General features: G+C 44.6%; 1 protein-coding gene across 1 annotated transcript in view; it reads left to right on the forward strand.

The window, feature by feature from the left end:
• The first annotated feature begins 2884 nt into the window (after window positions 1–2884).
• Window positions 2885–14607, forward strand: part of TRPM8 (transient receptor potential cation channel subfamily M member 8) — an 89538-nt gene continuing 77815 nt past the window's right edge. The window contains exons 1-2 of the mRNA XM_036858039.1: window positions 2885–3001; window positions 14281–14354. Coding sequence (XP_036713934.1) covers window positions 2885–3001; window positions 14281–14354 — 191 coding nt within the window. The remainder of the gene's footprint in view (window positions 3002–14280; window positions 14355–14607) is intronic.

A 14607-nucleotide genomic window follows, 5' to 3' on the forward strand; every position in this document is an offset into this window, starting at 1 on the left:
CTCGAGCTGACCGTCTCTGAAGCCAAAGCTCCTGACCACGGTGATTTCTTGCCTCCTGCTTTTTTTCTACTCACAATAAGTCCTATGACTTTTTCCATGTCATTAAAATGCACCCACTTCATGGTACCATCATCTTACTTCTTCTGGGTGTGATGTGCTCCTACTGATGGAAGTTTAGGTCATTTCTAATTTTTCCTATGAAATGAATATCTTTTGAGTATACCCTTTAATGTGTTTCTGATGATTTCTTTTATCTAGAATTCTCCAAAACCAATTAATTCACTGGGTCAACAATGATAATACTTAAATGTCTTGCTACATTATTGCCACATTCTTTTGCAGGCAGGAAGATGATTTTTACCCCCCCAATGATATGAGAGTGTCTGTCCCACTAAGCTCTTCCCAACATCAAATGCTGTCATCTGAAATATCTCCCCTGGGTGTTTCATCGTTGTTGGACTTTTATTGTTTTTATTGCTAGGAAGGCTTAGCATGTTTTTGTATTTATTAGTGACTTGTGTTCCCTTGTTTGGTGGCTTTGGATTCTTTTGCCCATTTTCTCTACTGGATTTCGTGTTGTTCAACCCAGTGGTGTGATTTTATGACTTTTCCTTAGAGTGTGATGCATCAACTGGTTTCTCCCTGGCGTGACTTTCATTCCCTCCTCCTCCTGGTTGTCATCCTACTTTTCCAGTTCACCCCCTTTCAGGGGTGGGCCACCCTCTTTCCCGAGGTTCCTGGGGGGGCCCCTCTGGACCCTCTCCTCTGCTCTCCAGACCCCCCTGGAAGCCCTTGGTCCTTGGCCTATGTCCCTCTTCCTAGACACCCCTTTCACACCGAACCCTTAGCTCCTGCATGTGTTTAGGAGATGGGTAAATGGTACACCTGGAATACCTGGTATGTGAGATGGTATGAAGACCGCCTGGACTCATAATTAGTCACCTTGAACATCACCTGGCCTCAGAAAACCAGTTAGAAACTAACATCGAATAAAGGCATGTGAAATGTCAGAACGGCAGATTCTGCACTTCTTACATAGCTTTCCCATTTCTTATTTGACTGAACTGTGATGAAAAAGCAAAAACACACTTTTCCCCATTGCAGCGAAATAGGCAGTTGTTTCATTGTGAGCAAATGAAATCATTTCCTGACTGTTGGTGCCCTACTTAGAAGCCATTTGCTGTATGGGGATCATAGTAAATACCTTGCAGGATTGATTTGCGGTTTTGCCATAATGTATGTAAAGTACCAATTAATACTCTGAGCCTCTCCGTGAAATGCCTGGGGAGAGAAGTAAAAGAAGCGCTCCTTGTTTTAAACAGCCTGGCCTGAGGGTTCTGAGCGGGCTTTGAAGAAGCGTTGGCTGAGCCGAGGGTCTCAGGCCTTTCCTCGTGCAGGGGGTATGGAAGGCGAGGTGGAAGTAATTTTCAAACTGAAGGAGGATTTTGAGGGTGGGAGGGAGTGTTGTGTAATCACTTAGATTGTTCACTCAATCAATATCGGTACAATTCTACTCTGTGCTCTGTGCCAGGCTCTGGGAATATAGCGCTGAACAGATAGATCTGGTTTTTGACTTAAGTAGGCAGACAGGGGTCAAGCAGATCACGTAACAAATCAGGATACACACGGCTTGGTGGAGGGGAGATGGTGCTTCCAGAACAGGCCACCAGGCACCTGCGCCAGCCTGGGCATCAGAGGTACCTCCCTGAAGAGATGGTGCATAAGGCCCGGAGGATGGGCAGGAGATAAGCGGCTGGGCAGGGTTTGGGGAAGAGGGTTCCAGACAGACGGTGGGACCCAGAGGGGAAAAGCGGGGCCCCGTGAGGAGCCTGGCCCAGAAGGAGAGATAGGTGGGCGCAGTCATGCTGGGGAAGCAAGCAGGGCCCACGTGGCGGCTGCGGGCCACTGGAGGGGCTGGAGAGGGGCGAGGGGGTGGGACTGCCACTTGGATGTGGTGATGACGGAGGCGAGGGTGGGGGCAGAGGTCACAGGCAGCTGGGGGAGCTTGGTCCCAGGAGGAGACACAGGGAGGCGGGGTGGAGTGTAGGAGAAGAATGATGCCCTTGTTCTAGAAACGTCTTGTTTGCTGTGTCTGTCGGACAGCTTGGGGATGTGGAGTAGTTCTCTGTGGATACGGGTCTGAGGTAGTGTTTGGGAGACAAGAGGGACGGGGGCTCCTGCAGCTGGGATGGGAGGGTCTGAGCCCTAGAAGAGCAGGGGGCAGCCCGGAGGCATCTCCATGGCAACTGAGGCTTCCGGGATGCCCGGGCTAATGGCCTGCTCTCCAGGCTGGGAGGGAATTGTTGCCGGGCGTCCTTGGGAACCACGTGCCGGCTCCAAGTCTCAGGGTGACCTGGAGCACACTGGCCCTCAGGCCCTACTGCCCCTGTGGGTCAAGGTCCTTCTCCCACTTCACTGGACCGCATCAGGGCAGGACTCCTCTCTGCCACCAGCCAGCTGGTCCTCTAGCTGCTACAAGCCGCTAGTTACAGCTCTGCAAGTTCCTTCACTACAAATCCATTAACTTGGAAGGAGCTATGGTGCACCTCCTATGCGTGGTGGTCTGGGATGCGGGATCCCACCTCCCATAGGAGAGGGGGCACCCAGGAGGGCCCTGCCCAGACGGGAGCGGCCAGGGAAGGGGTATGGAAGGACTGAACTCAAGCTGGGTCCTGGAGGACGAGGAGGAATGAAGCAAGGAGAGCAGGGGCAGGGGGACCAGTGTCCTTTGGGGGTGGGGGGCGGGACGGGGCTGGGGCATGGCGGACAGCGAGAGGGGGAGGGGAGGGGGAGGGGAGGGCCTCGCGGTAAAGCTTTCAGGGAAGCCCGTCCACCGTTTGTGACCCCATCTTACCCTCCCTCCCCTTTCTCCACAGGAGAACCGATGTCCTTCAAGGGCGCCCGGCTCAGCATGAGGAAAAGAGGGAACGGTACGCCGGACAGCACCCGGACCCTGTACTCCAGCGCGTCTCGCAGCACAGACGTGTCCTACAGCGAGAGCGTGAGTTCAGCCTCGCCCCCCAACCCGCTGTTATGTCAGAAAGCATCACTTTGCAACTAGGATTCTTTGGGGACCAATACTCCTTCTTTAAAAAGATCATATCTCAACGTATGGCATTTCGTTCTGTGGATTATTTTTGTCGAACGTAGAGGCATTTTCTTTTCTGTGTAGTTTTTCAAACATTCCTGTTTTGAAGGTTGTGGCTGTAACCTTAAGTTGCTAAAGAATGCACTTGTTTTTGGCCTTTTTAAAAAAATAGCAGTGTTAATTTCTGCTGTAGAGCAAAGTGATTCAGTTACACATATATATATACCTGCTTTTTCATATGCTTTTCCATTACGGTTTATTACAGGAGACTGGATATAGTTCCCTGTGCTGTACAGTAGGACCTTGTTGTTTATCCATTCAAGAATGCACTTGTTAACTGACTTTTATGAAATCCTAAATACTGCACTTTTAATATTCCTTTTACTATTTAATGCTTGGTGTTCTTGCTTCCATCCCTGTGGGTTCACCTTGGAAGTGATTCTTTTTTTTTTTTTTTAAACATCTTTATTGGAGTATAATTGCTTTACAATGGTGTGTTAGTTTCTGCTTTATTACAAAGTGAATCAGTTATACATATACATATGTTCCCATATCTCTTCCCTCTTGCATCTCCCTCCCTCCCACCCTCCCTATCCCACCCCTCTAGGTGGTCACAAAGCACCGAGCTGATCTCCCTGTGCTATGCGGCTGCTTCCCACTAGCTATCTATTTTACATTTGGTAGTGTATATATGTCCATGACACTCTCTCACCCTGTCACATGTCACCCCTCCCCCTCCCCATATCCTCAAGTCCATTCTCTAGTAGGTCTGTGTCTTTATTCCCATCTTGCCACTAGGTTCTTCATGACCTTTTTTTTTTTTTCCCTTATATTCCATATATATGTGTTAGCATACTGTATTTGTTTTTCCCTTTCTGACTTACTTCACTCTGTATGACAGACTCTAACTCCATCCACCTCATTATAAATACCTCCATTTCATTTCTTTTTATGGCTGAGTAATATTCCATTGTATATATGTGCCACATCTTCTTTATCCATTCATCCGATGATGGACACTTAGGTTGCTTCCATGTCCTGGCTATTGTAAATAGAGCTGCAATGAACATTTTGGTACATGACTCTTTTTGAATTATGGTTTTCTCAGGGTATATGCCCAGTAGTGGGATTGCTGGGTCATATGGTAGTTCTATTTGTAGTTTTTTCAGGAACCTCCATACTGTTCTCCATAGTGGCTGTATCAATTTACATTCCCACCAACAGTGCAAGAGTGTTCCCTTTTCTCCACACTCTCTCCAGCATTTATTGTTTCTAGATTTTTTGATGATGGCCATTCTGACCGGTGTGAGATGATACCTCATTGTAGTTTTGATTTGCATTTCTCTAATGATTAATGATGTTGAGCATTCTTTCATGTGTCTGTAGGCCATCTGTATATCTTCTTTGGAGAAATGTCTATTTAGGTCTTCTGCCCATTTTTGGATTGGGTTGTTTGTTTTTTTGTTATTGAGCTGCATGAGCTGCTTGTAAATCTTGGAGATTAATCCTTTGTCAGTTGCTTCATTTGCAAATATTTTCTCCCATTCTGAGGGTTGTCTTTGGGTCTTGTTTATGGTTTCCTTTGCTGTGCAAAAGCTTTTAAGTTTCATTAGGTCCCATTTGTTTATTTGTGTTTTTATTTCCATTTCTCTAGGGGCTGGGTCAAAAAGGATCTTGCTGTGATTTATGTCATAGAGTGTTCTGCCTATGTTTTCCTCTAAGAGTTTGATAGTGTCTGGCCTTACACTTAGGTCTTTAATCCATTTTGAGTTTATTTTTGTGTATGGTGTCAGGGAGTGTTCTAATTTCATACATTTACATGTACCTGTCCAATTTTCCCAGCACCACTTATTGAAGAGGCTGTCTTTTCTCCACTGTATATGCTTGCCTACTTTATCAAAGATAAGGTGACCATATGTGCGTGGGTTTATCTCTGGGCTTTCCATCCTGTTCCATTGATCTATATTTCTGTTTTTGTGCCAGTACCAAACTGTCTTGATTACTGTACCTTTGTAATATAGTCTGAAGTCAGGGAGCCTGATTCCTCCAGCTCCATTTTTCGTTCTCAAGATTGCTTTGGCTATTCGGGGTCTTTTGTGTCTCCATACAAATTGTGAAATTTTTTGTTCTAGTTCTGTGAAAAATGCCAGTGGTAGTTTGATAGGGATTGCATTGAATCTGTAGATTGCTTTGGGTAGTATACTCATTTTCACAATGTTGATTCTTCCAATCCAAGAACATGGTATATCTCTCCATCTATTTGTATCATCTTTAATTTCTTTCATCAGTGTCCTATAATTTTCTGCATACAGGTCTTTTGTCTCCTTAGGTAGGTTTATTCCTAGATATTTTATTCTTTTTGTTGCAATGGTAAACGGGAGTGTTTTCTTAATTTCACTTTCAGATTTTTCATCATTAGTGTATAGGAATGCAAGAGATTTCTGTGCATTAATTTTGTATCCTGCTACTTTACCAAATTCATTGATTAGCTCTAGTAGTTTTCTGGTAGCATCTTTAGGATTCTCTATGTATAGTATCATGTCATCTGCAAACAGTGACAGCTTTACTTCTTCTTTTCCGATTTGGATTCCTTTTATTTCTTTTTCTTCTCTGATTGCTGTGGCTAACACTTCCAAAACTATGTTGAATAATAGTGGTGAGAGTGGGCAACCTTGTCTTGTTCCTGATCTTAGTGGAAATGGTTTCAGTTTTTCACCATTGAGGACAATGTGGGCTGTGGGTTTGTCATATATGGCCTTTATTATGTTGAGGAAAGTTCCCTCTATGCCTACTTTCTGCAGGGCTTTTATCATAAATGGGTGTTGAATTTTGTCGAAAGCTTTCTCTGCATCTATTGAGATAATCATATGGTTTTTCTCCTTCAATTTGTTAATATGATGTATCACATTGATTGATTTGCGTATATTGAAGAATCCTTGCATTCCTGGAATAAACCCCACTTGATCATGGTGTATAATCCTTTTAATGTGCTGTTGGATTCTTTTTGCTAGTATTTTGTTGAGGATTTTTGCATCTATGTTCATCAGTTATATTGGCCTGTAGTTTTCTTTCTTTGTGACATCTTTGTCTGGTTTTGGTATCAGGGTGATGGTGGCCTCGTAGAATGAGTTTGGGAGTGTTCCTCCCTCTGCAATATTTTGGAAGAGTTTGAGAAGGATAGGTGTTCGCTCTTCTCTAAATGTTTGATAGAATTCGCCTGTGAAGCCATCTGGTCCTGGGCTTTTGTTTGTTGGAAGATTTTTAATCACAGTTTCAATTTCAGTGCTTGTGATTGGTCTGTTCATATTTTCTATTTCTTCCTGGTTCAGTCTCGGCAGGTTGTGCATTTCTAAGAATCTGTCCATTTCTTCCAGGTTGTCCATTTTATTGGCATAGAGTTGCTTGTAGTAATCTCTCATGATCGTTTGTATTTCTGCAGTGTCAGTGGTTACTTCTCCTTTTTCATTTCTAATTCTATTGATTTGAGTCTTCTTCCTTTTTCTCTTGATGAGTCTGGCTAATGGTTTATCAATTTTGTTTATCTTCTCGAAGAACCAGCTTTTAGTTTCATTGATATTTGCTATTGTTTCCTTCATTTCTTTTTCATTTATTTCTGGTCTGATCTTTATGATTTCTTTCCTTCTGCTAGCTTTGGGTTTTTTTTGCTCTTCTTTCTCTAATTGCTTTAGGTGCAAGGTTAGGTTGTCTATTTGAGATGTTTCCTGTTTCTTGATGTAGGCTTGTATTGCTATAAACTTCCCTCTTAGAACTGCTTTTGCTGCATCCCATAGGTTTTGGGTCGTCGTGTCTCCATTGTCATTTGTTTCTAGGTATTTTTTGATTTCCCCTTTGATTTCTTCAGTGATCACTTCGTTATTAAGTAGTGTATTGTGTAGCCTCCATGTGTTTGTAGTTTTTACAGATCTTTTCCTGTAATTGATATCTAGTCTCATAGCGTTGTGGTCAGAAAAGATACTTGATACGATTTCAATTTTCTTAAATTTACCAAGGCTTGATTTGTGACCCAAGATATGATCTACCCTGGAGAATGTTCCATGAGCACTTGAGAAAAATGTGTATTCTGTTGTTTTTGGGTGGAATGTCCTATAAATATCAATTAAGTCCATCTTGTTTAATGTATCATTTAAAGCTTGTGTTTCCTTATTTATTTTCATTTTGGATGATCTGTCCATTGGTGAAAGTGGGGTGTTAAAGTCCCCTACTATGATTGTGTTACTGTGCATTTCCCCTTTTATCGCTGTTAGTATTTGCCTTATGTATTGAGGTGCTCCTATGTTGGGTGCATAAATATTTACAATTGTTATACCTTCCTCTTGGATCGATCCCTTGATCATTATATAGTGTCCTTCTTTGTCTCTTGTAATAGTCTTTATTTTAAAGTCTATTTTGTCTGATATGAGAATTGCTACTCCAGGTTTCTTTTGATTTCCATTTGCATGGAATATCTTTTTCCATCCCCTCACTTTCAGTCTGTATGTGTCTCTAGGTATGAAGTGGGTCTCTTGTAGACAGCATATATATGGGTCTTGTTTTTGTATCCATTCAGCCAGTCTGTGTCTTTTGGTGGGAGCATTTAATCCATTTACATTTAAGGTAATTATCGATATGTATGTTCCTATTCCCATTTTCTTAAATATTTTGGGTTTGTTATTGTAGGTGTTTTCCTTCTCTTGTGTTTCTTGCCTAGAGAAGTTCCTTTAGCATTTGTTGTAAAGCTGGTTTGGTGGTGCTGAACTCTCTCAGCTTTTGCTTGTCTGTAAAGGTTTTAATTTCTCCATCAAATCTGAATAAGATCCTTGCTGGGTAGAGTAACCTTGGTTGTAGGTTTTTCTCCTTCATCACTTTAAGTATATCCTGCCACTCCCTTCTGGCTTGCAGAGTTTCTGCTGAAAGATCAGCTCTTAACCTTATGGGGATTCCCTTGTGTGTTATTTGTTGTTTTCCCCTTGCTGCTTTTAATATGTTTTCTTTATATTTAATTTTTGATAGTTTGATTAATATGTGTCTTGGCGTGTTTCTCCTTGGATTTATCCTGTATGGGACTCTCTGTGCTTCCAGGACTTGATTAACTATTTCCTTTCCCATATTAGGGAAGTTTTCAACTATAATCTCTTCAAATATTTTCTCAGTCCCTTTCTTTTTCTCTTCTTCTTCTGGGACCCCTATAATTCGAATGTTGGTGCGTTTAATGTTGTCCCAGAGGTCTCTGAGACTGTCCTCAGTTCTTTTCATTCTTTTTTCGTTATTCTGCTCTGCAGTAGTTATTTCCACTATTTTATTTTCCAGGTCACTTATCCGTTCTTCTGCCTCAGTTATTCTGCTATTGATCCCATCTAGAGTATTTTTAATTTCATTTACTGTGTTTTTCATCGTTGCTTGGTTCCTCTTTAGTTCTTCTACGTCCTTGTTAAATGTTTCTTGCGTTTTGTCTATTTTATTTCCAAGATTTTGGATCATCTTTACTATTATTATTCTGAATTCTTTTTCAGGTAGACTGCCTATTTCCTCTTCATTTGTTAGGTCTGGTGTGTTTTGACCCTGCTCCTTCACCTGCTGTGTGTTTTTATGTCTTCTCATTTTGCTTATCTTACTGTGTTTGGGGTCTCCTTTTCACAGGCTGCAGGTTCGTAGTTCCCGTTGTTTTTGGTATCTGTCCCCAGTGGCTAAGGTTGGTTCAGTGGGTTGTGTAGGCTTCCTGGTGGAGGGGACTAGTGCCTGTGTTCTGGTGGATGAGGTTGGATCTTGTCTTTCTGGTGGGCACGTCCACGTCTGGTGGTGTGTTTTGGGGTGTCTGTGGCCTTATTATGATTTTAGGCAGCCTCTCTGCTAATGGATGGGGCTGTGTTCCTATCTTGCTAGTTGTTTGGCATAGGGTGTCCAGCACTGTAGCTTGCTGGTCATTGAATGAAGCTGGGTCTTGATGTTGAGATGGAGATCTCTGAGAGATTTTCACCGTTTGGTATTACGTGGAGCTGGAAGGTCTTTTGTGGACCAGTGTTCTGAAGTTGGCTCTCCCACCTCAGAGGCACAGCCCTGATGCCTGGCTGGAGCACCAAGAGCCCTTCATCCACACGGCTCAGAATAGAAGGGAGAAAAAAATAGAAAGAAAGAAAAAAAAAGGATAAAATAAAATAAAATAAAACTATTATAATAAAAAATAAGAAAAAAAATTAAGAATAAATTTATTAAGAAAAATTTTTTTTTAATTTTTAAAAATAGATTTATTAATTTTTTATAATAAAAAATAAGAAAAAAATTAAGAAAAAATTTATTAAGAAAAAAAATTTTTAATTTTTAAAAATAAAAATATGAAAAAACTTATTAAAAATTTTTTTAATTTCTAAAAATAGAAAATAAGGAAAAAATTATTAAGAAAACATTTATTAGGAAAAAAAATTTTTTAAGTAAAAAAAAGATAAAAAAAAAAAAAAAAAAAAAAAAAAAAAAAAAAAAAAATGGATGGACCTAACCCTAGGACTAATGGTGAAAGCAAAGCTATACAGAAAAAATCTCACCCAGAAGCATACACATATACGCTCACAAAAAAAGGAAAAGGGGAAAAATTAATATATCCTGCTCCCAAAGTCCACCTCCTGAATTTGGGATGATTCGTTGTCTATTCAGGTATTCCACAGATGCAGGCACATCAAGTTGTTTGTGGAGCTTTAATCCGCTGCTTCTGAGGCTGCTGGGAGAGATTTCCCTTTCTCTTCTTTGTTCATACAGCTCCCAGGGTTCAGCTGTGGATTTGGACCCGCCTCTGCGTGTAGGTCACCTGAGGGCGTCTGTTCCCCGCCCAGACAGGATGGGGTTAAAGGAGCAGCTGCTTCGGGGGCTCTGGCTCACTCAGGCGGGGGGAGGGAGCGGTACGGAGGAGGCGGGGCGAGCCTGCGGCGTCAGAGGCGTCGTGACGTTGCAGCAGCCCGAGGCGCACGGTGCGTTCTCCCGGGGAAGTTGTCCCCGGATCACGGGAGCCTGGCCGTGGCGGGCTGCACCGGCTCCCGGGAGGGGCGGTGTGGAGAGTGACCTGTGCTCGCACACAGGCTTCTTGGTGGTGGCAGCAGCAGCCTTAGCGTCTCCTGCCCGTCTCTGGGGTCCGCGCTGTTAGCCGCGGCTCGCGCCAGTCTCTGGAGTTCGTTTAGGCGGCGCTCTGAATCCCCTCTCCTTGTGCGCCGTGAAACAGAGAGGTAAGAAAAAGTCTCTTGCCTCTTCGGCAGCTGCAGACATTTTCCCGGACTCCCTCCCGGCTAGCACCGAAGCCCGAGCCTCAGCTCCCAGCCCCACCCGCCCCGGCGGGGGAGCAGACAAGCCTCTCGAGCTGGTGAGTGCTGCTCGGCGCCGAGCCTCCGTGCGGGAACCTCTCCGCTTTGCCCTCCGCACCCCTGTGGCTGCGCTCTCCTCCGTGGCTCTGAAGCTTCCCCCTCCGCCACCCACAGTCTCTGCCCGCGAAGGGGCTCCTAGTGTGTGGAAACCTTTCCTCCTTCACGGCTCCCTCCCACTGGTGCAGGTCCCGTCCTATTATTTTGTCTCTGTTATTTCTTTTTTCTTTTACCCTACCCAAGTACGTGGGGAGTTTCTTGCCTTTTGGGAGGTCTGACGTCTTCTGCCAGCGTTCAGTGGGTGTTCTGTAGGAGCAGTTCCACGTGTAGATGTATTTCTACTGTATCTGTGGGAAGGAAGGTGATCTCCGCGTCTTACTCTTCTGCCATCTTGCCTCATCCCGGAAGTGATTCTTGAAGTCCTTTTCTTCAACTCTGTGGCCGGGGGCTCATTCTGGGTCTGCGTTTGTTCTTGCCGTAGCTTCTAGCTGTTCTCCGTGGCACCCGTCTCTCCTCCTTCCAGGCCCGTGTCCGTGCTGCCTTCAGGACATAGAGACACACTGAGCTGTTGCTTAGGGGTGAGCGGACTCGGGGTGGTGGGCCCGGCAGAAGGCTTCCCGCTGTGCTGCGCTGCCTCTTCCATCCCCCAGCCACCTCGAGTGGTTCCCGCAGGCTTTCTGTTCACTCTCACGTCCTAGAGAATACTCTCATTTGTCAGGAAATAAAGACAACGTTCCCGTCTGGTACCAAGCTTCCGCCGACTAGAGTGTTAAAAGTCGGGGCGGTGGCTAACTTTGGAAAAAGGAAGGAGGAGGGACTGGGCGGGGGCTTCTGGGGTGCTGGGCATGTCAGTATTTTGATCTGCTGGGTGGGGTTCTCGGGGTCGCCCGTGCACTTGCCACTCCCAACACCCTGCGCCTCCTTAGATTTTGCACCTGCCGTCACCTTGACCCTGGTCTGGTGAGAATTACACAGTGGGCAGAGGGCGCTGGTGGCCTCTCCAATGCCCCCTCCTCCAGCCTCCAGCAGTGACAGACCTCTGGGAGGGCAGAAAAGGCCTTTCCGGATCACACTTGGACGCAGGTGTGGGTGCCTCTGGGAGACAAAGGCTGGCTCTCCCTTGCCCTGCTCCTTTGGGCTCCCGTGGGATTTCTGGATGGATTTCCTGCTCCCCTCAGAGATGCCAGCTGCCCTGTGGGTAGAATTTCTGAGATCACCCAAGTACATCCCAGTTATTGGCAGGGGGCAGGGGGTCCTGTTTGCCCCTGAGAATAATTACACCTTTGCAAAGTACATTTTTCAGAGGGAACTTTTTTTTTTTAAGGCCTTTATTTTTTTCTTTTTTTTTTCTTTTTTTAATTTTTATTTATTTATTTATTTATTTATTCATTCATTCATGGCTGTGTTAGGTCTTCGTTTCTGTGTGAGGGCTTTCTCTAGTTGCGGCAAGTGGGGGCCACTCTTCATCGCGGTGCGCGGGCCTCTCACTGTCGCGGCCTCTCTTGTTGCAGAGCACAAGCTCCAGATGCGCAGGCTCAGTAATTGTGGCTCACGGGCCTAGTTGCTCCGCGGCATGTGGGATCTTCCCAGACCAGGGCTCGAACCCGTGTCCCCTGCATTGACAGGCAGATTCTCAACCACTGCGCCACCAGGGAAGCCCAAGGCCTTTATTTTTTAATTAAAAAAAATTTTTTTTGGCCACGCCTCATGGCATGTGGGATCTTAGTTCCCCGACCAGAGATCTAACCCATGCCCCCTGCAGTGGAAGCGTGAGTCTTAACCACTGGACCGCCAGGGAAGTCCCCAGAGGGAACTTTCAGCAACAAGGCAGTTTTTATCACCACCCCTCCTCCACCATCATTGATTTCACAAGCTTATACATATAAGCTTATACTGCTGAGTTTTCTTCATCTGTGTTAAGTAGACTTAAAATTAGTGAAGAGCTAGAAGATATTCTGAGGAAGAAAGGGCATCACAGGTTTTCAAAATTCTTCGCGTTCAGATGAGTGTAGGATTTATTTTTGCTCTCTACATTTTTATTATTTGTAGAAAAGAACATGCGGATGTAAATTCCCAGCCTAAGGAAGAATAATAAAATGAACACTCTTGCACCCACCATCAGCCCTTTTCAGGAGTCCCCCACGTGCCCTCCATGCCGAAGGCGACAGCTATCCTGAATTTTGTGTTCCCTGGTCCTGCTTTTATTTATAAGCTTATGATTTGAATATATGTCCGTAAACAATACGTGGCTTTGTTTTGTCTGTTTTGATATTTGTGGAATTACACGATAAGTATTCCTTTGTGAATTCATTTCTTGCTCACCATCCTGTGTTTGTGGTCCCTCTGTGTTGCCAGGTGTCATGATTCACTCCTGCTGGGCCACGCCCCATCCTGTGCAAGTTTGTCCAGCCTAAGCGGGGTGAACATTTGGGTTTCGGGTTTTGCTATTAGGAGCAGGGCCACTCTGAACCTTCCTGGACGTGGGATGTTCTCTCTGGAGAAGGTTCTTCGGCTTGAGGCCGATGGGTAAAGGCGAACACCTTTCCCTCATGGGAACTGGGGTTAAGACACAGGACTTCTGGGGGAAACTTGGGGCACGTGGTCCCTATGCTCTGATGTCTCAGGACGTACGTTGGTGGTGGTAGGGGCTAGCAAAGGGGGAGACTGCTGAAGGCGTGGTGGACCTTCTTCCAGGAGAGGGACTGCCGCCTCCCTTTTCGTGGTGACCTCATTGTGGGGGGGTGAGGAGTCAGGCCTGGCTTTGGTGCAAAGCCGGGGGGCAAACCCACATGACATTGTCTGAGAACTGCTGGCGCCCGGTGACCTAAGGGAAGTGGGTTTGGGCTGCCAGCCCCACCTCCACGGAACAAGACAAACCCCTAAAGCTGGCAGCGCGGTGCCAGGCATCTGAGCTTGCAGGTCATTCACGGGACACAGGGACTATCTCTAGGGGACAGTGGTGGACAGTTTCCCAGAGTGGTCGAGCCAATTCACTCACCGCCCATAGGGGGCTGAGGCCCCCTGGCTGGCTCTTCACTGGCATTTGGTGCCAATGGCTTCTCAATTTTTCCAGCCTGGTGGGTGTGTAATGGGATGTCATTGTGGTTTCACTTCACATTTGCCTCATTACTGACAAGGTTGAGCTCCTTTTCACACATCTGTGTGTCCTCTTTTATTTAATGCCTGCTCATGTCTTTTGCCTTTTTCCCACGAGGTTGTCTGTCTTATTCTTAGGGACTTACAGTCTTTTATGTATTCTATTTACCAATCTTATGATGATTAATATATGTTGCAAATATCTTCTCCCACTTTGAGGAGTGTAAATATTTTCGAAGTATTCTTCAACTGTCTCCAATGGGTTTGCTTCTGCCAACTAAAGGGAAGCGTTCCATTGTTTGTCAGAATTAGGTCCCGGATATGCCTTACCACCTTGCCCATGGGGGGACAGATGCAACTCTGGAAGGAGCATTTGGAATATATCTTCTTTTAAAAAGCAAGCGTAAGAGGAACTAGAATCTGCAATAAAACATTATTTATGCTAAACTATCAATGTATGCTTATATTCCCGCAGTTGCCTTAGAGTCAGAAAAACATACTTTGTATGTATATAATGACATTTGTTACAAGATGATGCCAAGTAACTTTTAGAAAAATTTGCATTTAGTTATAAAAATGTAAACGTATGCCTCTTTTTACAAACTTTGTGTACTCTAAAGGCATGAATGGATGCTGGTTGCTATGGATGTGTGGTGAATCCTTAATACCTTTGAAGTAGGTTTAAGTCATTCATGAAGAGCAGCAGGGGGTGAGAACAGATTAGTGACGTGTTGTTCCAATGTTCTTTCTCCAAAGGATTTGGTGAATTTCATTCAAGCAAATATTAAGAAACGGGAATGTGTCTTCTTTACCAAAGATTCCATGGCCACGTAAGCAACTATTTTGCCTCTGTTTTTTGCTACCATGTTCAAAAATAAATTATTGACAGCCATGACAACTGACAAACAAATTGCTCACTAGTTCATTATTCAAGTTGTTTGCATCTGCAATTCTCAGAAACGGTGTGTGAACAGGAAGAATTTGGCAAGCAGCTTGTCCCTGGAGAGGTATCATTTCATTTCATATTTTAAGCTTTGTCAGTAGTTGGTAAAGGCTCCAAGACAGGCTGTCACTCTCTTTGAT

This window comes from Balaenoptera musculus, chromosome 7 (assembly GCF_009873245.2).
Source record: "Balaenoptera musculus isolate JJ_BM4_2016_0621 chromosome 7, mBalMus1.pri.v3, whole genome shotgun sequence".
NCBI classification, from domain to species: domain Eukaryota; kingdom Metazoa; phylum Chordata; class Mammalia; order Artiodactyla; family Balaenopteridae; genus Balaenoptera; species Balaenoptera musculus.